The 21,078-nt window shown below is 31.6% G+C and overlaps 4 protein-coding genes across 6 annotated transcripts; 3 read left to right on the top strand and 1 right to left on the bottom strand.

Moving 5' to 3' along the window:
• The first annotated feature begins 2,520 nt into the window (after positions 1–2,520).
• Positions 2,521–4,211, top strand: LOC101204432 (zinc finger CCCH domain-containing protein 20). The gene has a single exon (XM_004135640.3). It carries the CDS (start codon positions 2,599–2,601, stop codon positions 3,745–3,747), a length of 1,149 nt encoding a protein of 382 aa, XP_004135688.1. The 5' UTR covers positions 2,521–2,598; the 3' UTR covers positions 3,748–4,211.
• A 5,465-nt stretch (positions 4,212–9,676) lies between these two features.
• LOC101216625 (transcription factor RAX2) lies at positions 9,677–11,098 on the top strand. The gene is given in 4 exon segments (XM_004135763.3): positions 9,677–9,915; positions 9,989–10,002; positions 10,004–10,119; positions 10,357–11,098. Coding segments are annotated over 4 exon segments (747 nt in total). The 5' UTR covers positions 9,677–9,779; the 3' UTR covers positions 10,838–11,098.
• Positions 11,099–14,857: 3,759 nt separating this feature from the next.
• On the top strand, positions 14,858–17,444 carry LOC116402518 (meiotic nuclear division protein 1 homolog). The gene is made up of 10 exons (XM_031881945.1): positions 14,858–14,973; positions 15,409–15,489; positions 15,630–15,746; positions 15,916–15,954; positions 16,048–16,155; positions 16,235–16,297; positions 16,405–16,456; positions 16,546–16,590; positions 16,712–16,791; positions 17,003–17,444. Exons 1-10 carry the CDS (start codon positions 14,971–14,973, stop codon positions 17,069–17,071), a joined length of 657 nt encoding a protein of 218 aa, XP_031737805.1. The 5' UTR covers positions 14,858–14,970; the 3' UTR covers positions 17,072–17,444.
• Positions 17,445–18,001: 557 nt separating this feature from the next.
• Positions 18,002–20,885, bottom strand: LOC101203943 (vacuolar protein sorting-associated protein 32 homolog 2). Of its 3 annotated transcripts, none has more exons than XM_004135638.3 (8): positions 20,722–20,885; positions 20,431–20,545; positions 20,167–20,266; positions 19,313–19,398; positions 19,105–19,196; positions 18,768–18,882; positions 18,456–18,675; positions 18,002–18,346 (listed from the first exon to the last, which is right to left on the bottom strand). In XM_004135638.3, exons 2-7 carry the CDS (start codon positions 20,506–20,508, stop codon positions 18,484–18,486), a joined length of 663 nt encoding a protein of 220 aa, XP_004135686.1. In that variant the 5' UTR covers positions 20,509–20,545; positions 20,722–20,885; the 3' UTR covers positions 18,002–18,346; positions 18,456–18,483. The 3 variants fall into 3 exon arrangements, with proteins under 3 accessions (XP_004135686.1, XP_031737801.1, XP_011659962.1); XM_031881941.1 differs by having other exon boundaries at positions 18,460–18,675; XM_011661660.2 differs by having other exon boundaries at positions 20,431–20,542; positions 20,722–20,882.
• Positions 20,886–21,078: the final 193 nt, after the last annotated feature.

The following is a 21,078-nucleotide window of genomic DNA, read 5'->3' as shown; positions in this document are numbered from 1 at the left end:
GAAAAGAAAACTGTTGTAAAATTGGAAGAAGAGGGTAAAGTTTGTAATATATAGGCAAGTAAAATGGTAATATAGGGAGAGGGGATGGGGGAGGAATGAGTTACGTGGCCGCAATAAAGGGCAGTGAGGCGTTGCTTGGGGTGGCCAAGTGTCCTTTGTTCCATCACTACCAACATCTCTTCTTCTTGCCTTTCTTTATGCTCACTCTCCCACCTTTTGTCAGTCATTCCCCTTTTCCTTTTTCCTCTTTTTCTTCTTTCTTTAATTCTTATTTAACCTCACAAATTCTATATATATATAATATCTAACTAACATAATGTAATTCTTTGTCTTATTCTCCAAATAAAATTAAAAATAAATGTGCATTTTTTTTTGTTGTGCTACTTTCATTTCAAAAGTTATAATGACTCATCATTCTCACTATCTCATGTCCATATTTTCTAAATACAATAAATAGGTAGATGGTTAATCAAATTAAAAAATAATATTTTAAAAAATAATAAAATAAATTAAAATATTTACGAGTTATACCAAAATTCTGAATTCTATAATTGATAATCAATAATAGACTTTTATCACTAGCGGCTGTCAATGACAATTATTGATAAAATATAAATATATTGTCAAATTTTTTATTTTTGACGATTTTAATTAAAAATATATATATACGTTTTTAGAACATTAGTTCTTTTAAGTATACAAAATAGATAATATAGAAAGAAATTTGGAGGTAAAAATAGTATCTTTCAACTTAATTTAAAATAAAAATCATAATGAGTATCAAAATGGGAGTTTAAATTATTCAAACAAGTTAGGGTGTTTTTAGTTTTATGTTTTTAAAATTGAACTTATAAATATTCATAAACTATATATTTTGTTTGTTTTGTTATCTATTTTTTTATTAATATTTGTAAAGTACTGTTAAATTTTAAAATTAAGAAAAATAATTGAAAATAATTTGTTTCGTTGTTTTTGAAATTTGCTTAAACTTTTAATTTTTGTACTAAAAATTTACAAATGAGTGTGAGAATAGGAGAAAAAAATTATTGTGAAAGAGAATAAATATTTATGAAATGAGGTAAAATGTTGTGTAAAAATAAAAAGGATGGTTGTTTTTAACTTTTTGTTAGGTTTGAAATGGATTAAAACCTCCAACTTTAATTAAAGGGTTTCATTTATACCTAAAAATAATTTTAGTTACATGTTTTAGAAAAACTTATCTATCGGTAAAAGTTGAGAGATTTGTTTAGAAAGTTGGAATGTAATTATATTACTAAAAGTTGGAAGAGTGTTTAACGGAATGAAACGAAAATGAAATTGTGATTTGTGAAAATATTGATAAATTGGTTGGATATATAAAACGGTGGAACGAAATTAGTTTTGTATTACACATTAAATTCAAATTGGTGAATGGACATATAAAATTTAAATTACATTACATTACAAACTCATCTTATTACGAGAAAAAAGAGGTAAAATAAATTTTTTATAATTCTCTTGTTTATTTATTTGTTTATCATGCCCTAACATTCGGAGTTGCAATGTTTTTTTAATATATTAGTCCATTTTCTAATGTGATTTTAATTGAAAAGTTATTTTTAACCTCTCACATCAAACAAGTTTAGAAGTGATTAATATGTTTATAATCTCCCTCTCTTTTTGTTTGTTTAACACGTGAGTAGAGATTTAAACATATGATTCGTACAAAATTTAACGTATAAAGTAACTTTATAACATAGGAAAAAAATTCTTTAACATATTTACACTTTGTTGAAATTATATTATGCTTTTTACTATTGTAGAATTAGATGATAAAGTCGAATCTTAAACTTAAAATTAAAACAAATAGGTCCCTTTTCTATAAGGAAGGGGAAACAAATGCCTAATCAATATTATACCATTCAATAAGGATGACGAGTTATTTTACGTGAAAGATAATGTAAGGTTGGTAAGAATATGAACATAAAAATTGGTGTGAGAAAGTCATAGTTTAGAATTAGATTTGTGATTTAGGGTTAATATGATTGATGAATTGATAAAAATGATTATTAGTATTAAACGAAATGTGATTAGGGTTTGGGTGACCTAAGCTAAGGTCTAAAGGAAAGCAATCCGTCAGCTGTATTTAATTTTGTATGGTTATGTAAGTGAGGATTAATAAATGATGTTATTAATTATGTGAAATGGGAATTTATTAAGACAGTGCGGTGAGCGTCTGATGAGTAACAGTAGCTTAAGATGGTGACACGTGGGAGATTGTGGTTATTATACTATTCAGAATATCTTCCTCGTGGAAGTCTCTAGAACCGTTATTTTTAATCTAACGGTAACGACTGGAGGAAGCTAGAGAATCCCCACCCCCGTCACCGTCACCGTCTCCATTATTTGTTTTTTTGTTTTTTTTTTTTAACTGGCGTAAAAATTGGAATGAAGTTGAGTTAGTGTAACCGAACTATGGTTAGTTTAACCTAACCTTGGTGGATGGTTTGGTTCCCAAGTAGTTTATAAACGCCATGGGTATGGCGGTGGTTTTGGCAAGGAGTGTTGTCTGAAAAAATTTGTAACCGTAATCAACCACCGTGATCTCCGGCCGACGAGATGTTAATCAGTGAACGACACCGTCCTGGTCCGGTGGTTCACATCACTCCATTGACTATACCGGAGGAACCTACGGCAACCGAGACGCGGTTTCCTTATCCTTTGAGTGGAATCTCGGTTAGTTCTGATGGCAATGCCAATGGCGGTGATTATTCTCCTTATTATCTTCAGGAAGCTTTAGCGGCACTTCAGCGGTATACGAATGAGTCGGAGATTGAGTCTGATTCGGAGTTGTCTGGACGGGAAGCGGACGTTCCGTTGAATGCTTATTCGTGTGATCATTTTCGGATTTTTGAGTTCAAGGTGAGGAAGTGTACTCGTGGACGTTCTCATGATTGGACGGAGTGTCCGTACGCTCATCCCGGCGAGAAGGCTCGCCGGAGGGATCCGAGGAAGTATCATTACTCTGGTACGGCGTGTCCCGATTTTCGTAAAGGTAGCTGTAAGAAAGGGGATTCATGCGAGTTTGCGCATGGTGTTTTTGAGTGTTGGCTTCATCCTGCTCGTTACAGGACTCAGCCGTGTAAAGATGGAACCAACTGTAGAAGGAGAGTCTGTTTCTTCGCTCATACTCCTGAACAACTTAGGGTTTTGCCTCAGCAGAGTCCGAGAAGCGCGAATTCGCCTGACTCGTATGATGAATCTCCTCTTCGGCAGTCTGTGGATGGATCCTGTTCTAAAACGCTGCCGTTTCTGTCCTCTCCTGTGTCTGTCTCACCGACAGCGACTCCGGTGGACTCACCCCCGTTATCCCCCATGACTCGTTCGCTTGGCCGGTCACTTGGCTCCACTTCCATCAACGAAATGGTCGCATCCCTCCGGAACTTACATCTGAGCAAGGTCAAATCGTTACCATCTTCCTGGAATGTTCAAATTGGCTCTCCTGGTTATCCATCTCGAGTCTGCCATGGATTTTGCAGCCTTCCAACAACTCCAACTCGGGCTCCAACTGGTCATGGTGTTGGACTGCTCGATTTCACAGAGCATGGATTCGAGGAGGAGCCGGTGATGGAGCGAGTCGAATCGGGGAGGGAGCTGAGGGCAAAGATGCTGGAGAAGCTGAGCAAGGAAAATTCGCTGGACTGGGCTGAGTCAAATCCTTCAACCTGCACACCGGATGTTGAATGGGTATCAGAGCTAGTGAAGTGAGTATTGAAATTGAACTTTTTGGTTGGTTCTTCAAATGGGTTTTTTTTCTCTAATCATTATTCGATTCTGATTTTAAGGAAACAAAAAATTAGCCTAAGCCTAAGCCTAAGCCTAAGCCGAATCTTTTTGTTTGATATGTAAATACACAAAATGGGGGCAACTAAAACTGGGAAGACAATAGGATTTTAATTTTTACTTGTGTAAGCCTTAAATATGTATATATGGGCTCTGTTTTTAGAATTTTGAAATGGGTTGATAAGAATTTTGATGGAGAAATGAAAATTCCATCTAACTCTCAATGTATAGGTAGTAATTTTAGTGAACTAGATATGATGATCCATAGGATCATGGGGTTATGATAGTTTTCTACTTTCTGATCATTGTGATTATATATTGTAAGTTAATGTTTGTGTTAATGCAAATTATATGGATGAACTTGATTTAAATTGTCGTTGACTTGTTAATTGTGTTGTTGTTGATAAAGGTGGCCTGAATTGTGATGAGTCACTGGTATAATAATAATTATTATTGACATCAACGGTTGTGTTCTTGCTGACTAAGTAGTTTTGGGTTGGATGATGGATGGTTTTGTTTGATTTTTTATGTACAATAATCATAATTTTCTTCTCATCTGTCTATTGAAAATTGTGAGAGTTTGTGGAAGAAAACACACGAATGATTACGATGTTTTTCCTTTTGGGTTTGAGGATTTTTCTTTAGGGGAAACAATTTTGATCCATTTTCACAAAATGAAACAAAATATTATAAATATAGTAAATGAAAATGAAAAATACAAAATATCGGATAGTGTTCATAGTTCATAGCCTTTGACTATGAAATTTGGCTATATTTGATACTTATTCTTTCTTGTCTACTCTTTCCCTCATTCTCTTTTTAAGGTTGGAATGTTGATATTGTTCCTCATATTTTTGCTTTTCGTCTTGGTTGAGATCTTTATTAAAAAGATTGTTTATGGAGTGGTAAAGAAAATGTTAATGGTTTGGTTGTATGATGACAAAGAACTTTGTTGGAAGATGAATATCTTTTTTCTTCTTTTTTAACAAGTTAGAGCAAAAAAAAATTGAAGTAAAATGTGAAATGTTGACTCTTCCAAACTTAGTTCGGAACCTAAAAGAATTTGGAACTATTTAACCTTTTTGTTATATATATAGCCCTCTCCTACTTTTAGTTAGTTAATTAAATAGGTTTGGTAATAAAATATGTTAATATTAAATACAATTATGTTAAGAGATAAGAACAAAGCTGGGCTGTTGGATTTGTAAAAGTTTGTAAGATTGTTTCGAATATTTGAGAAGATAAGAATAGCTTTTGCAATTCCTACGACTTTCTAGGTTGTTTATTTTAGGCACCCCAAAATTGGGGGATTTCTCCCCCGTTTATTTCTTATTATTAAACCCCTAATCTACCCTAAATTTGATACCTAGTTTGTCCAAATAAGCTCTTTGACATTTTTGACACCACCTGTTGATACAAATGAAGAATTCGTATCAGAAATTGACATCTTCGAATATGTATTTGCATGCAATTTGGTGCCATCTGTTTTGATGGACTTAAGTAGCTTATATTTAAAAAGTTTAGGTATTAGTTTCAAAGAAGAAAATAAAAGATAGAAGACTAAATCCTAGAATCTTTAGATCTCATCTTCATGCTATATGTTTGTCTAACACTGTTTTTAACCATCAAAGAATTATTTTAATATTGGTCGAGCTTTGGTCTACTTTTGGACTTCGTTTTAGTATCTTAATAAAGTTTGGTTATAGACTGGTTATTAGATATTTGGTTTTGGCTAAAATACATGGGGTGTTGCTAGTGAATTTAATATTATAATTTGGACTCGAAAGAATCAATCTAAATATGAATTTGTATTACATTATGTATTGAAATAGTCGGATGTTGATGGTAGTTAAGGTCTATTTTTCGTATTGTTTGGGGTCCATTTATTGTGAGAAGTGTGAATGGTGAGGAGCAAAGTCAAGATAGTGACCAATTTTAAGATTGAAGAGAGATTGTAGGGTGATTGGGAAGCAGTGAGTTACCCTCAATTTAACCTAAACTCTTTTCTCTACCATATATTTCTCCATTACCAAAACGAGTATGGTAAAAAAGAGTTTTCAACTTCAGTTTCTTTAGCTCTCCCAAACAAATTAGGGAAAGAAAGATAGAGTCAAGTCAATTCATAATTTCATATATACATGAATGGTAAGTTTTAAGGGTAATTTTGAAAATTTGAAATTTCAATAGTTTTTTTAACCTGAAGTGTTAAGATCGAAACGAGATTATATATATATATATATATATATATATATATATATATATGTATTTTTTTAGTAACTTAGTCTTTTAAGTTATTTTTATGTTTCATATTTTGGTTAAGGAAAAATAACTTTTTTCTTTCTTTCCACACCTATGTCATATTATGATTAATGATTTGTTTTTCACGAACGTATGAAATCTAACTTCTTGTTTACGTAAAAGTGCACTTTTACATTACTATTTAGCCTGACATATAGTTTTTTGTTTTTTTGTTTTTCAATTATTCTCACAGTTTGTTGCAAAGTTTTTTTTTTTTAATCTCGATAGAGATTATCATCACGTTAGGATTACATTAGGCACGACTATCTCTAATATGATACGTTATAAAATGCAGTAGTACAATCTAATTAATATAAACATACTAATAGATTTCATACATTTGTGAGATATGTCATTAACAATAAATACGCTTATAAATGAGTCATCTATACCAAGAAAAAAAAAACTAAAATATAAGTCCTAAGCACATTATCCATAGTCATTCTTAATTTAAGATATAACTGTTTGCCCTCCTTGTGATGCAAATCGGTTAGTTTGTTTACACATTTTCACTATTTTTGTCGTGAAAGTTTGAATTTTACTTGATTGTCAGTTTGAAATGAGATTCTGGTTAGTTGTGCAACCATATTGAAAAGCCTATGTAGTTCCATTCAACACAAATGTAAAGGTCAAACCTCATCACGACATATAGCCCAGCATCTTAAACAAGCTGAAAAAAATTTGACAAAATTTAAACGTTTAAAGAAATTGTATTTTCGTCGTTGATGTTCTTGACGATTCCAAAGTATGTTTTGATTGCATCAACTCCATCAGATTTAGCTTTTTGAATAATCTTGAGCCCAAAATAGATTTAAATGGGCTTTCATTGAATGTAGATAGCCCACAACTAATTCTCTAAGAATAAACTTTTAAAATCTTGTTATGAGAAAATATTTGGCTTTGGATTAGGGAAATTAGATGAAATGGGAAATTGGTGGAGAGGGGGCTGTGGATTTTGAATCAACTTTTTAAATATTTCTCACATTGATGCCATACTCTTAATCACATTTATTTTTAACTTTATTTATCTTTATTTCATTTCTTTAATTTAGAAATAGTTAAATGTATAAATAAACTAAATATCAACCCTGTTATTTATAAAAAATACAAATATAACAAAATATTATTAATACACGTTGGTAAATATATATTAATGACTATAACTATAGACTATAAACTTTTATTATATATTGTTATTTATAATAACTGTCTTTTTCGTTTTAAATTTGTTAAAAAAAGAAATTTTCATAAATCTAACGAACGACAAAATATTTTCGACTCATGTAACAAAATGAAAAAATGCATGAAAATAATTTTCTTAAAAAGTTTAATGTTTATCATTCCTTATCATTGTCTTTCTTTTTCTCTCTAACGTGAATTTTTTTTATGTTTCACAATTTTTTCTTTTCATTGTGTTTTTCTCTTTTTTCCATCGTGCTTTTCTTTTCTTCTCCATTCTTTTCTTTTAATCGTCATTTTCTCTTCTTTTGCATTTTTTAAAAATATTTTCGTTTGCTCTTTCTTTCTATATATATTTTTTTAATTTTTTTTCTTTCCATCGTCTTTTTCTCTTCTTCTATCATTAATTTTCTTTTCAAAGTGTTATTTGGTTATTTAAGATCATGTGTCAACTATAAAATATTGTGAAAAAAAAATCAGATATTTGATTGGCAAATGTAAACGATCGTATACAAAAAATAACAACATCTAAACAATAGTTTTTCAAATATAAACGATTGTGTACCAAAATATTTTGAAAAAAAACCATTGAGATTTGACTATCCAAATTTAAGTGATCAAATCTAAACCTAAACGATGTGACAAATAATCTTAAATTTCGTTGAGATTTGGATACCAAATTTAAATGATCGGGTACTAAATCTAAATGAAAGTTTGTCAGATTTAGGTAGCCAAATCTAAATTATCATCTAGCAAATAATTGCTAAATCTAAAAAATTGTTTCCCACGCGCATGTTTTCTAAATATATTAAACATTGATGCCCATTAATCGCGTATTTTTGGTATTTTCCATATTGTATGTTTGTGTGCGTTTTTTCATTTTCCAAATTATAAATATTTTACCATTTTGTTATATTTTTTAAAAGATTCCTAAAAAAGTAAATAAATAAAGTAGGTAAAAAAGAAAAAGAAAAAGTGAAAAAACGGGGTAAAATGGGATAATGGGTAAAAAGAAAAGAGTAAGAATATAAGCAAAAGGGCATTTGGTATTATGTGTTGAATTGGTAAAAACGTTAAGCAATGCATGCCATCTCCATGCCTTTCACCACCCCATGTGTATATCCTACCTCACTTTCACTAATCCCTCATGGGTGATTCTTTTGTGTGTCTATATATATATATATATACTTTTCTCCGTTCAATATTACTTTGGTTTCGGTACATTTCTTTACTATAGTTTATGTTGGTTATTTTGTACGTCTTTGTACGTTTTAACTTTTTGTTTATTTTAGTCCATGTATTTTTAAAACATTCATATTCGTCCAAGTATCTTAAAAGCGGTTGTTTTGAATCCTTCAAACCTTGTGGGTCTGGTGTTGATTGTAGCTTTAAACTTCAAAAAAATATCCTATTAATTTTTTAAGTGTATTTCGTTTTTGTTGTTGAATTCGTCGATCAAAAAATGGAGTTATGAGAATTCAATAATGGATCTCATATTTCTTATATGATAGAAGGATTACTATGCTGATTTTATTAACAATTTAGTTTGGAGATGGAACCTTGAAAGTTATGAACCATTTAAAGCACTTTTGATAATTTAATTAAATAGGCCAAAGGGAACTCAAGGCCCCAATATTATGCTCGTTATATATATTGTTAGTTGATCAAGTGGTAATTTAGTCTTTTAGTCCTAGCTAAACTCAATGTCAAGCTTAACTCTTTACCTTCCTTTTCTTCTAACTTAGCTTGTTTTTACTAAAATATAAAGCCACTTATATTTGTTGTTGGAGTTGAAGATTGGAGCATGTCGTTGCAATGATTATCGACAGAGTTGGTCGTTAATAGAAGTAGATTGAGTTTAATCATAATAAACATTGAAGAGAAGGAAAGTGAAGGGGTGTAATACAGTATGCATTCAACTTTGTGTAATTCTTCTCACCATTTACGTAAAGGAAATATCAAAATATTTTTTTTTTAAAAAAAAGAAAAAACCAGAGAATTTGTCACATGATAAGATATTATCGAACAATTTAGTAGGATGCACAAAAATAAATGTTGTACTTTTAAGTATTTTTGACGAGTGAAAGAGAGAATTATGACATCACTTAATAAATTTGCAAATATCAATAATGAACATCATTCAAATTAATGACGAGGCTAACACCGACTTGTAAAATTGGTGAGGCAAACTTTGAATTAGATTAAAGTTAACATAAATCGATCTCAAACCCAAGTCAATTCGTCAAACATGACTAGTAAAATAACATTTAATTCCTTTTTTAAATATAGAAAAGAGACCCTTTTACCAAAAATTGTATTTATATACAACTTATACAGTAGTAGTTCACAAGTCCCACAACTAACCCCAAAAGAAACACACTCAAAAAGTTTTTGAATTTTGTCCCATTTAACAAAAAGCTTCCATCCATGGCAGCCCCCTCTCTCTGATATTTTTCTCTCTTTCTCTTTCTTCAATCCCCATGGGAAGAGCTCCTTGTTGTGACAAAGCCAGTGTTAAGAGAGGGCCATGGTCACCTCAAGAAGACGCCACACTCACTGCCTTTATTCATAAACATGGCACCGGTGGCAATTGGATCGCTCTCCCTCATAAAGCAGGTTCGTTTTGTAACCATTTTGGTGTGTTTTAAGCTTTTGGGTTCATTGATGATGTACGAGTTTTCTTCTCTAGGGCTTAATCGATGCGGGAAAAAGCTGCCGGCTAAGGTGGCTGAATTATCTCAGACCAGATATTAAACATGGAGGTTTCACTCAAGAGGAAGATAATGTTATTTGTTCTCTCTATTCCACCATTGGAAGTAGGCAAGTTTCTTCTCCGTTTACAGATAAAATTGTATATGTATTTTTCATTATTTCTTTGTAATTATTTTATAAACCAACTTGATGGAAAATTACTTGTTTGAAAATTTGATTTTGATAATGAAAGGAAATGGTAAGAAGTAGAGATGTAACGAAGGAAAGAAACTAATGGATGAAAAAAGATGTTGGTACGTTTTGAGATATATGTGATATGAAACGTAGTGATTTGTTTTGATTTAGGTGGGCGGTAATTGCATCACAATTACCTGGAAGAACGGACAACGACGTGAAAAACCACTGGAATACAAAGTTAAAGAAGAAGTTCAATAGTTCATTTTCTAAACCACCAAATCCCATCGTGGTTGTCACTGACCCGCCGCGATATTCCGCGACAAGTACTGCAAATTCCTTAAAACTCCATGATGATCATGAACACAACATCAACACCAACTTCAACATGTTTTCAAGCCATCCTCCTTTTGATCAAATTCCGATGTTGAACAATAACAATAATCCAATAATACCAGAACTATCCACTTCCTCATCTTCAATTTCACTACCCATCGAGCAAAACCACCTCGAATTTTCCGGTCCGAGCTCCGACGAGGCAGCAGATATCCTACAAAGTTATTTCCATGGGGTTTATGAGAACAATAATCAATACCCATATGAAGATGATGTTATGGATGGATTTGATGTAAGTAATTACATGGGATTATGATGATTAATGAATTAGAATTATTGTTGAGGACTTGGTCAAAGGGGGAAAAGGACATTTTATGTGTTTGTTTTCAATTTAATGATTCATATCATCATATGAAGTCATCTAAAGACTTTTTTATGTTTGTTTCTGACTTGTCAGTGCTTCACAAACCTTGTGTTTGCTTTACCCATTCTCTCACCATTAGCCTTAAAATGGGTCATGTGTATGTTTTCCTTTTTGAACTACTACACAAAAAAAAAGGTCTCTTTCTTTTCTCCATATCAATATATTAACATGTGTATGACCATTAAAGTCTTGTGTCCTCTTTAGTAATTTGAAACAAATTGTTGTTGACATTCCAGAAGGAAAGCTCCACTCAAAAGCAATACATTCGGCAATCAAAGATAAGCAGGAATATGTAAACGATCCAGAATTAATACAAAAAATTTATGTCTGGTTTATTAACCGTGGGTCATGTTAATAACTACATTCACGGGTAGAAGAAGAGAAACCAGCAACCAGCAACCAGCAACCTGCAACCTATTCTTTTAGAGTATGATTTAGATTTACTCTCACCATTGTTTCTTTATTCACAAATCAAGTAGTGGTTTTAGATTAAAAAACATGATATGAATTACACATCCTAAGTAACTCTTAAATGATAAGATTTTGGTAAATGAAATAAAATATCAACTATTTTTTACTTGAGATAGTTTGTTATCCTTAGGTAAGAGTGCAACCACCTAAAGCTCGTTCGCCTACGCCAAGAACAACAAAACGCGTGTAGAAGAAAATTCTAGCACAATTAAAAAAGCTTAAATCCTTTTACATAAAAAGTCAAGAGTGAAAGTCGTTCCTATACTCTTTTGAAATAATATGTTAACTTTGAAAGTTATTTTCTTTGTTTAAATAAATTAAATTTGGTTGTGATAATTCAAAGTAAATTAATATGTGCTGAATTGATATGGACATAAATGAAGAAGAATTTTCTTTTTGTGTGTTTTGCAATTAAAATATTCCATGGAAATATCTAATTATTCAATTTTTAAAAAAAATAAATGAGAAAAATATAATATAGTATTCTTTTGTATTTACTTAATTTCCCTACAAACCCATCAGAAAAAAAAATAAATTAAATTGACTATTGTGAGAAACTGTAGACCCACATGAAGAAACTATATAATAATAATTATAAATAAACTTTTGTCACAAAGTACTTTAATTAAACAAATATATACCATAAACTATAAAGTAAATTAAAAAGGAAAGAAAAAAAGTAAAATTCAAATAATTTTGGCTCTTCATTACCGACTAATTAACAACGGCATTACATTATTATTAGTTTAATCATGTTGACATTTGTGGACTGGCTGCCTAATTACATTGACCATAATTAAGCATTACACCACAATTATTTCATTTTTTACTATTATGCTTTAATTTCTTTTGAAATTAATCCCACCATAATTGTTACTATTATTTTATTTTATTATTTTAGAGTCAACCTCGATCAATTATTGGAGTCGATTTTTTGATTAAATCGCTACTGAATCGACTATAAAGTTGTACAAATTGGTCGTTGGTTTAGTTCGATTTAAGTCTTTGAAACTTTTTTAAAAATGTTATCGATTTATATTTTTTTCAAACTGACACCAATCAAACCCGTCTTTAATTTTCGATTTGTTTTTTTGGTCTACAATCTATTATTAATGGATTAACCAAAGGCTACTGAAATAATGTAATTTCCCTTGTGTTTATATATGTTTTGTACTTTTCTTGAGTTTATAACTTTATTATATGGATTATAAAGTCAATAACTATTTGCTATTATGGGATATAATTAATTTCATAGACTTCAAAAGTCTTTGTTCATGAGTGTTTATTGTTTACTTTGGTGTAATTGTAATGTGTGTTTGAGAATATTTAATTGTAAGAAACTACAACGTTATATTCAAGTCTTTAGTTATATTTTAATTTTTGTTTAAAATAATATTTTCGAGTTATCTACAGTGAAATGTTAGAACTTAAATTAGGGTTTCAATGAAGATTTTCTATTTTTTTAAACCATTAGCTAACTAAATCACATTTTTAATTATGGATTTTGTTTTTCAACAAAACATAATCATCCAAATTTGAATTAGATAGATAAATTTTAGGATAATTGCATAAAATATAAAATATCTATGTTTTTCATTACTTTTTTCAAATATAAAATTTGAATCAAATAATTTTTTATAAATTAAATAAAAATAGAAAAGAAAATTTTAACTAGGCGGTTCATTCTTATATTTTTCTAATTAGTCTATTAGATCAATCCATCATGGTTTTCAATTTACGAGTCTATTAAATTGAATGTTTGTCCTTAAACTTTTGAGTACCTATTAGACTCAAATTTCAATTCAAAGACCAACTAAACAATTATCTTAGGTGATTTTAAATGGAAGAGTCTAATCAACATTAAACAATGATAAAAACAACAAGTTAGAGAAAATAAAAATATTTAGGGTAATGAAAAGCACCATAGACCCAAAATAGGGTTAAGAGAGATAGTTAGTTCTTGTTGAAGCCTAAATTAATGTACTTTGCATTTGCTTTGATAAGACTAAGTTTAGCAAAAATAGCTAATGGGATATGTTTGACGCATGTGCCAACCCAAAACCATCTTTTTAAGACCAAAGTCGGTCTAAGGGAGATGTTTGGTCGTAGTCAGGACCATGGTTAAGGTTGATTCTAGCCAAACACAAAACAAAGCATGTCCCTCTCGATCTAGTAAGTTGTATATGACTATCCTAAAGTAACTCTGAAACTCTATCGGAATAAATTAAGTCAATCACTTTTATAAAATAAATCATTATAACTCCATATGAGGTAAATTGAATCCTTATAACATAGCTTTCACATTTTTTCACTATCTGACTTAAGCATTAGAGTGTGTAGCTCACACTAATATGTCAATTTCTCTTTTATAGACTTCGGGTGTGTTTGGTTGGGATTATAAAGTGTTTAATTTTGTCAAAAAACTATTTTGAAAATAATAGTAGTGTTTGACAAATTAAAATAATGCATTTTTAAAAACTCATTTATAAAATAATCTATTTTGGAGAAATTTTTAAAAACCAAATTCACATATAAACACTTATAAAAGAAAGTCTAATCAAACATTAAGTGTTTAAATTTTAAACTCATTTTCAAAAAAAGTGTTTAAAAGAAAATATATTATTGAAAAATATTTTGTTGTTAATTCAATCCAAACGGACCATCATTTCTCTCTTTCATACCGTGAAACAAATCAAAGACCAAATGCAATATCCAAATTAGAGAACTCAAACGAATTAAAATAGTAAGGAGGAGAATAAAAAGATTGTCACATATCTTTATAGTGGTTTGATCGAAGTCTACCGTCATTGTACAAATTAGAGGTAGAATTCTTTATTAGCAACAACGAAATAAATATCAATATATAAAGAGATAGAACATCAAAAAGAGCTCTCGAAGAAGATGATCACACATAACCCTAAAAAAATCACAAGCCTAGATTTCTCTTTGCTTCTCTTCATGAAAGCTTCATCCTAAAAGCTCTTTATATAGAGAGCTTAATTATTACAACACGTAATCACACACTATTTATAATAACAACAAAAAAACGCATAAGAATCCATTCCATGGTCAGACCCACAACGAACAACCCAAGTCGGAAAAACTACCTATGGTAAAAAACAACACAAAGCAAATTTACTAGTAGTGTTACTCAAAGGTCAAGTAAAATTTTCATATCTAAATTTGGCTCAACATATAATAAATTAAAAGTTCATTCTATAAAAGAGAAATTCTTCCGTTGATCAAACAAAACAAGATCTTAAAGTCTAAAAAATAACTCAATAACGAACCACATTGTGTTAGCTTTATTTAACTTTAAACCTTCAAATTTTCTACTCTAAGTTATCATACTAAAAATTAATTAAACAAATAAAGTTAAAATTTAAATAAAAATAATTAGTGACATATTATTTACTCATTTGTTTTTCACAATTTTGTTTGTTTACAATAAATTTGAGCTCAATAAATACTTTCCCGCCTTGCAAAACGTCTTCACTCTTCCCGCATTTCTCCGGAGGCTTCTCCAATACTCTTAAGCTTAAACAATCCAATCCATGGTAATCTTTCTTCTCAAACCCTAATTTGCTAAATTCTTCTTCTTTCATTTCACCCACTTCATTTGTTAGAATCGTATTCCATACTTTTTTTTTTCTTTTTTATGTGTTTCACAAGTTGATTTTTCGATAATTTCGAACTTTATGTGGAAGATTAGTATTAGATAGATTTGAATTCTTGACGATTCATAGTTTAGGATATTTGATTTGATTGAACGTGTAATTAGGATGCATCCTTCATTATGGAGAGTAATTCTTCATCTAACAAAATTTAGGGATTTATTGGTTTTAATACGGTTCACTCAGTTGAGACTACGGACTAGATTAGATAGGGATCTTATTGCTCTCTGCTTGATGATTTTTATAATGTATTGATTCCAGATATTGGGTTTGTGGTCTAACATTTATGCACTTGTTGAAATTTTATTTGAGAAACAGTCTAAGAAAAGAGGCCTTTCCCTGGATGAGAAGCGTGAGAAGATGCTTCAGATCTTTTATGAGTCTCAAGACTTTTTCCTTGTGAGTTTAGGAAGTTCTGCAATTTCATTTTCTATTCCTGTTTGATTTGACGGACTTCGTGTTTTTAGACCATAGCGGATCCCTTTAACATTATTAGATACTATAAGAAGTTTCTCTTTTTTCTGATTTTCTCGTTTCAGCTTAAAGAGCTTGAAAAATTGGGTCCTAGGAAAGGTGTGATTTCTCAGTCAGTGAAAGATGTTGTGCAAAGTTTAGTGGATGATGATTTGGTTTCCAAAGAGAAGATTGGAACTTCGGTGAGTAAAAGTTTTGAGATGAGACTTCCAGTTTCTATTCTTGTGTTTCTCCTGTTTGCACCATGACTTATTCTTTGCATATGGGTTTTAGTCTTTGGACATTATTGTCTCTCGTGCGTTGAATGTGATTTTCAATTTGCTATATATTATGTTTGGTTGTAAACTTCAGGTGTATTTTTGGAGTCTACCAAGCTGTGCTGGTAATCAGGTGAAAGAAATTATTCGCATCATGATTTGAACTCATTTGAATTTTCACATTAATTTTTACTTTCAAAAGATCTCATAACTCTATTCTTACCAGCTACGTAATGTGTGTCGTAAACTTGAATCTGATCTCCAAAACAGTAAGAATAGACTGGAACAACTTACTGAGCAGTGTAATCAATTAAAGAAAGGGAGAGAGGAATCTGTGAGTAATTATATTTTAAACGAAAGGTAATTATGAAACATATTTTCCCTTTGGTCACGAATGCTTTCTTTCATGCCAGGAAGAACGAGAGGAAGCCTTAGCTGAATTAAAAGCCATTGACCTGAAGCACAAAGAGCTAAAGGTTTTGTTTGTATTCTGGATTTCATTTATTTTATTTTTTAAAGAACAGTTCGATCACGACGATCCTTTCAGTTTTCGCGCTTACTCTGATAATCTAGTCACTCCCAGGATGAGATGTTACAATATGCAGATAATGACCCAGCAGCCTTTGAAGCAATGAGTTGAGTTTCGTTAGCTATTTTAGATTCTCGCGATCGAAATGGGTATCGGCTGCTTAATGATGATTTAATGGTTGTGTGAATTTGACAGAAAATGCAATTGATGATGCTCATGCTGCAGCCAACCGATGGACAGGTATGCATTCCGCTGCACATAAACTGCCAACTAGTTTTCGATGTTTCTTTTCTTCTCTTTTTATTTCTTTTTTCTCGGGTTCCCATTTTTAATTTCTTTGGAAACTCTCTTTATTGCACAGACAACATATTCACTTTGCGACAATGGTGTTCAAACAACTTTCCACAAGCCAAAGAACAACTAGAGAACCTGTACAAAGAGGTAAACCACTCCCTTCACTAGAAATGCATATACAAATTGTAAATCTTGAAATTTAGAAATCAAATTGAAATAAAGCTCACATCTCAGATTATAATATTTTGAAACTTAAATTGAAACCAAATTCAAAAGTTAAATGTAAATTAGACCGAAAACATAGAGATTGAAAAGGGTATTAATTAAGAACCTTGGGGTTACGGTTGTGTAAATGCAGGTTGGGATGACGGAGGATTTTGATTATTTGGAGTTGTCGCCAACCCCTCTGAGTTCCGTCATTGATTAAATGGAGAGAAGCTTTACAGCCGATTCAACCCCATGGTTTATATCTCAATAATATTCTGAAGCAAACATCCATGATTTGTACAGTTGTTGGCATGTTCATTAGTTATGTGGTAAATAAGAAAATTGTCAATTCTTAAATCAGTATTTAGTTCCCTTCCCACGACACTATAAAAGACGTCTTATGTGAAACCTTCATACCTTCATGGCTCCTGAATTTCTGATTTGTTTTCTTCTCTTAGTCGCTATCAGCATGGGAACAGTAAATGTATTGGAATCAGTTCCTGCGTTTCGAGCTACGCAGCAGAGTATACAGATTTTCTGTGAAATCCATGGTAAAAAAGTGGTTTAGGTATAGAACCCTTTTATTTTTGGAATGTGTTCAGTTTTTATGGATTTTCTTACACATGTTTTTCTTATTTCGTACTTATATTTGAATAATTGGGCGTGGTTTTTAAAACAAAAATAAGTTCACAAAATACATGGTTTATTAATTTTTAAAAAACCAAAAACTAAAGCTTTGTTGGATCATAGTTTAGTGTTTGGTTGTACTCTCAATGGTTGAAAGAGTTGAATTCAAATATCTAAACTCAAGAACAATTTTTTTAAAACTACATTTTAAATTAAAAAGAGGTTTGATTTTTGTAACATTTGTAAAAATATATAACTTAGAGATAGAACGGTTTGTAGACTTAGTTTTCAAGAATTAAAAACAAGTGATTGTAAAAAGAAGTTTTAGTTTTTAAAATTCGAGAAATGTTTAGAAGAAAGTATTTAATAAGTTTTTAAATTTTTAACTTCAAATTTATTAAGAAAATGTAAATTGTATCCTAAAATATTTATATAGCACCAGATACCCATATTTGTAATTGTGGAAGGCCATAGACAATGCCAACAAACAAAGTTTAGAGTTGGAGATAATATTGGACAAATCTTAAAATTTAGGAACCAAACCCAATGCCCTTATCTTTTAAAACGCTAAAATTGAGCATGGATTTTCAAATAACCAACTCAAATTGAACACACAGCATTCGTGTAATTGAGACACTTACACATTAGCTCCATATTAGGTCATTACTAACCACAATAATGTTATCATATTCATTTACAGAGTATACAAGACCTAATTCAAATTTGCATTATTGTCTGATATTATCACAAACAGACCTTTCATCAGGCTTTGTTGAGAACATAGCAAAAAATGTTCAATTCTTCGGAACAACCTCATAGCCAATTCTTCATATCGCCTCTCCTTCGAATTCTCGTCCTGCAACGCCACCTACAAGCAACCATAGAAATCTCTTAGCCTTGGCAGATTTAGCTCTAGATGGAAATTTAAACAAGTATGTAGGATATTCATTGCTAACAAAGGAAAAGAACTGAAGGACCTGCTTTGGAATATTGTTGGATGTCGCATCAAAGTGCCATCTCAGCCTGTAGAGCTGCCAGCTCATCTTCTTCAGCAGTTCGTTTCTGAGGAGCGGGTCGAGCAGTTTGTCGACCTGCAGGGACTGGAATTGGAGCAGCAGGAGCTGTTGTTGCAGGTTGAAGAAGTTGTTCTTCCAACTCGGCACTTTCTAGCTCTTCAAGTTCCGCTTCCAGTTCATCCTGTGAAGCGTTACAATGATGTGTTTAGTGGATGAACTTCATAAAATTGCAGCAGGTACAAATGAGAAGACAAATTGAAAGTGAATACAAACCTCATCAAAATCGGCTGCAGCACCAATTGGATTTGATAGTGCTTCTTGGATCTGTTTCATGTTCTCAGTTTGTTCATTGATCTCATCCATTGTTTTGTCCACATCATCAATGTTCCTGCAAAAGGAGAATATTTAAAGTTCCATCATCAACCCAACCTCGTCATCTAAACTCCTTCTGCACTAAACAATAGATTTTAATGGAAACACACAGGTGTCTCATGTGTCGTTATACTCTGCCAGTACATAGTTCAAACGACTAACAATCAAGATCGGGACAGACTTCAAACATCTAAATTTAACAAATTATTGAAGTACATTGAAACAAAGTGGTACTCACGTTGCTTTCTGCATTGCTTTCATTGCAGCTGCCCCGGTCCTCAGTGCATCTACAGTCTCAGTTGTGGCTTTTGCACCTTCTAGTAATATCATCTACAACACATATTTATGTCACAGAAAGTTGCATAAACATGGAAGCAAAAGGAAATGCTAGCCTAATACGTCTACCTAATGTCTAGTATCATATCAGATATAGCATCGAAGATAACCTGATCATGAATCCGCAATTGGAAGTTGCCGAGCTGCTCTATCTGTTGTTCATATAACCTCTTCCTCTTCAAACATTGTATAGCAGCTATAAAATTAAAATAGTTAAAATTGATGCCACATTGCCAACTGCAGTTTAAATTGCAAATTGAAAGTGGGAAAAACCCAATATAAAGGTAACAATATGGGGAAAATTCTATCATCAACTGCCCCAAGACAAAAACAATTGAAACATAAGATGGCAGCAAGACTCTACAAATTTGTGATAACTGATGAGAAATGTGAAAAATGAAATGCAGATACCCCAAACTCAAGAAGAACAAACAAATGAATGTCTTATACCCACATTGAAAACGAAACACATCCCAAATTTGTATGTTTAACAAACACAACAAACAAATAAAACGAAATTTGACAAAGAGGTGCGAAAGAAGGCCAAAACACAATTAACATTAACAATTACATGGATGGTTAAAACTTAAAATCTAACTGCAACCAAATCAACAAGGTTTCTCCTTGACTAGAAGGCATCCAACTTCATAGGCACAGCTTTAGAAATTAGGAAATATTTTAGTACTTTCTACATGTAAGGGTGCCGGAGATTCCAAACAATCTCTAGCTTACAAAACATTTCACATGGAAAATGTTCATAGGTAGGAAAAGAAGATAGACCTTACATTAAAGAAAATAAATTAGATGAATAATATCTAAAGAACTCCCTAACAAAAAAAAGAAGAAAGTAAATTCTATAGTGTTACATTGATATGTCACCTTTGACTTAACCACGAACAAGTTAAGCAAATTTACTCACATCATTATATTTCAATACTCTGGACGTTTATTATAAAACTCATACCCCTTTTGTTCTTCGCTCTGGTATAATCTTTGGCCTTCTCAACTTCTGTGGAAGCCTTTTTCAGAAGTACTTTCTCCTTCTTCTCCAGCATTTCCAGTGTCTGAAAAATTACAGAGCATTAAAAGAAAACAATTCATTTCACCTTAGAACAAACCCTCTAGTTCCCATCAACTAATTCGACATAATTACCCAAATTACTGGTCTAATACCTAACAAACAAAATTGAAAGATAAAGAATAAATCCATCATGATAGATGATGATACCTCGTTTAATTTATCAAGCGTGGCCAGGGCATTAGACTCCTGTTTAGGTTTACCAAAAAGCTTATTGAACATGGACATGGTGAATTATGTATGATTCGACCCGAGCTTCGAACTTCTAGAACAATAGCAAGAAAATAAATGATCATATCCGGTGTGAGAAGAGATAAATTCTCGAAAATCGATTAGAATCGGGATTGAAACAGTCGGTGAATTGGATCAAAAAAAGAAGACGTTGGTCAACTACCAAACTAAAAAAATCAAAACCTAAAAAAATGATGAAGAAGTATGTACCTGAGAAGTGATGATCGGAAATCAAAGAGGAATTTGATGAGAAGAAATGGAGAGTAAAGAATTAAGAACAGATCTGATAGAGAGGCGAATAGGATTCGGCTTTGCTTAGGCGTGTTGGTTTAGTGTTAGGATGAGAGAGAGAGAGAGAGAGGAAGGAAGTTTCATAATTCATAGCCTTTTTCTTTAACGGCGTTGACACTGCCGTTGATTTTTTCATACCGTCACATCCTCATATTTAGTGGTTTTTAGTTCAATTGAACTATCCTCTCTTTAACAATATCTATTCATGAAGATAATAAACATGCATTAATATGTTAAAGTTAGTTGGTATCAATCAATGAGCCTAAAAACTATATA

The sequence above is a fragment of the Cucumis sativus genome, chromosome 1 (assembly GCF_000004075.3).
Source record: "Cucumis sativus cultivar 9930 chromosome 1, Cucumber_9930_V3, whole genome shotgun sequence".
Taxonomy (NCBI): domain Eukaryota; kingdom Viridiplantae; phylum Streptophyta; class Magnoliopsida; order Cucurbitales; family Cucurbitaceae; genus Cucumis; species Cucumis sativus.
The sequence above is the reverse complement of the archived record's forward strand: the minus strand, read 5'-3'. Positions and strand labels throughout refer to the sequence as shown.

Bases quoted from the DNA above. Each gene is read 5' to 3' on its own strand.
- LOC101204432 (XM_004135640.3), top strand. From the start codon at position 2,599: ATGTTAATCAGTGAACGACACCGTCCTGGTCCGGTGGTTCACATCACT.
- LOC116402518 (XM_031881945.1), top strand. The intron at 15,747-15,915 runs GTGAGTAAAAGT...TGTAAACTTCAG, and splicing joins AAGAGAAGATTGGAACTTCG to GTGTATTTTTGGAGTCTACC. The intron at 16,591-16,711 runs GTATGCATTCCG...TTTATTGCACAG, and splicing joins TGCAGCCAACCGATGGACAG to ACAACATATTCACTTTGCGA.
- LOC101203943 (XM_004135638.3), bottom strand. From the start codon at position 20,508: ATGTCCATGTTCAATAAGCTTTTTGGTAAACCTAAACAGGAGTCTAAT. The intron at 20,267-20,430 runs GTATCATCATCT...GTAATTTTTCAG, and splicing joins CGCTTGATAAATTAAACGAG to ACACTGGAAATGCTGGAGAA. The intron at 19,197-19,312 runs GTTATCTTCGAT...TATGTGTTGTAG, and splicing joins AATTGCGGATTCATGATCAG to ATGATATTACTAGAAGGTGC.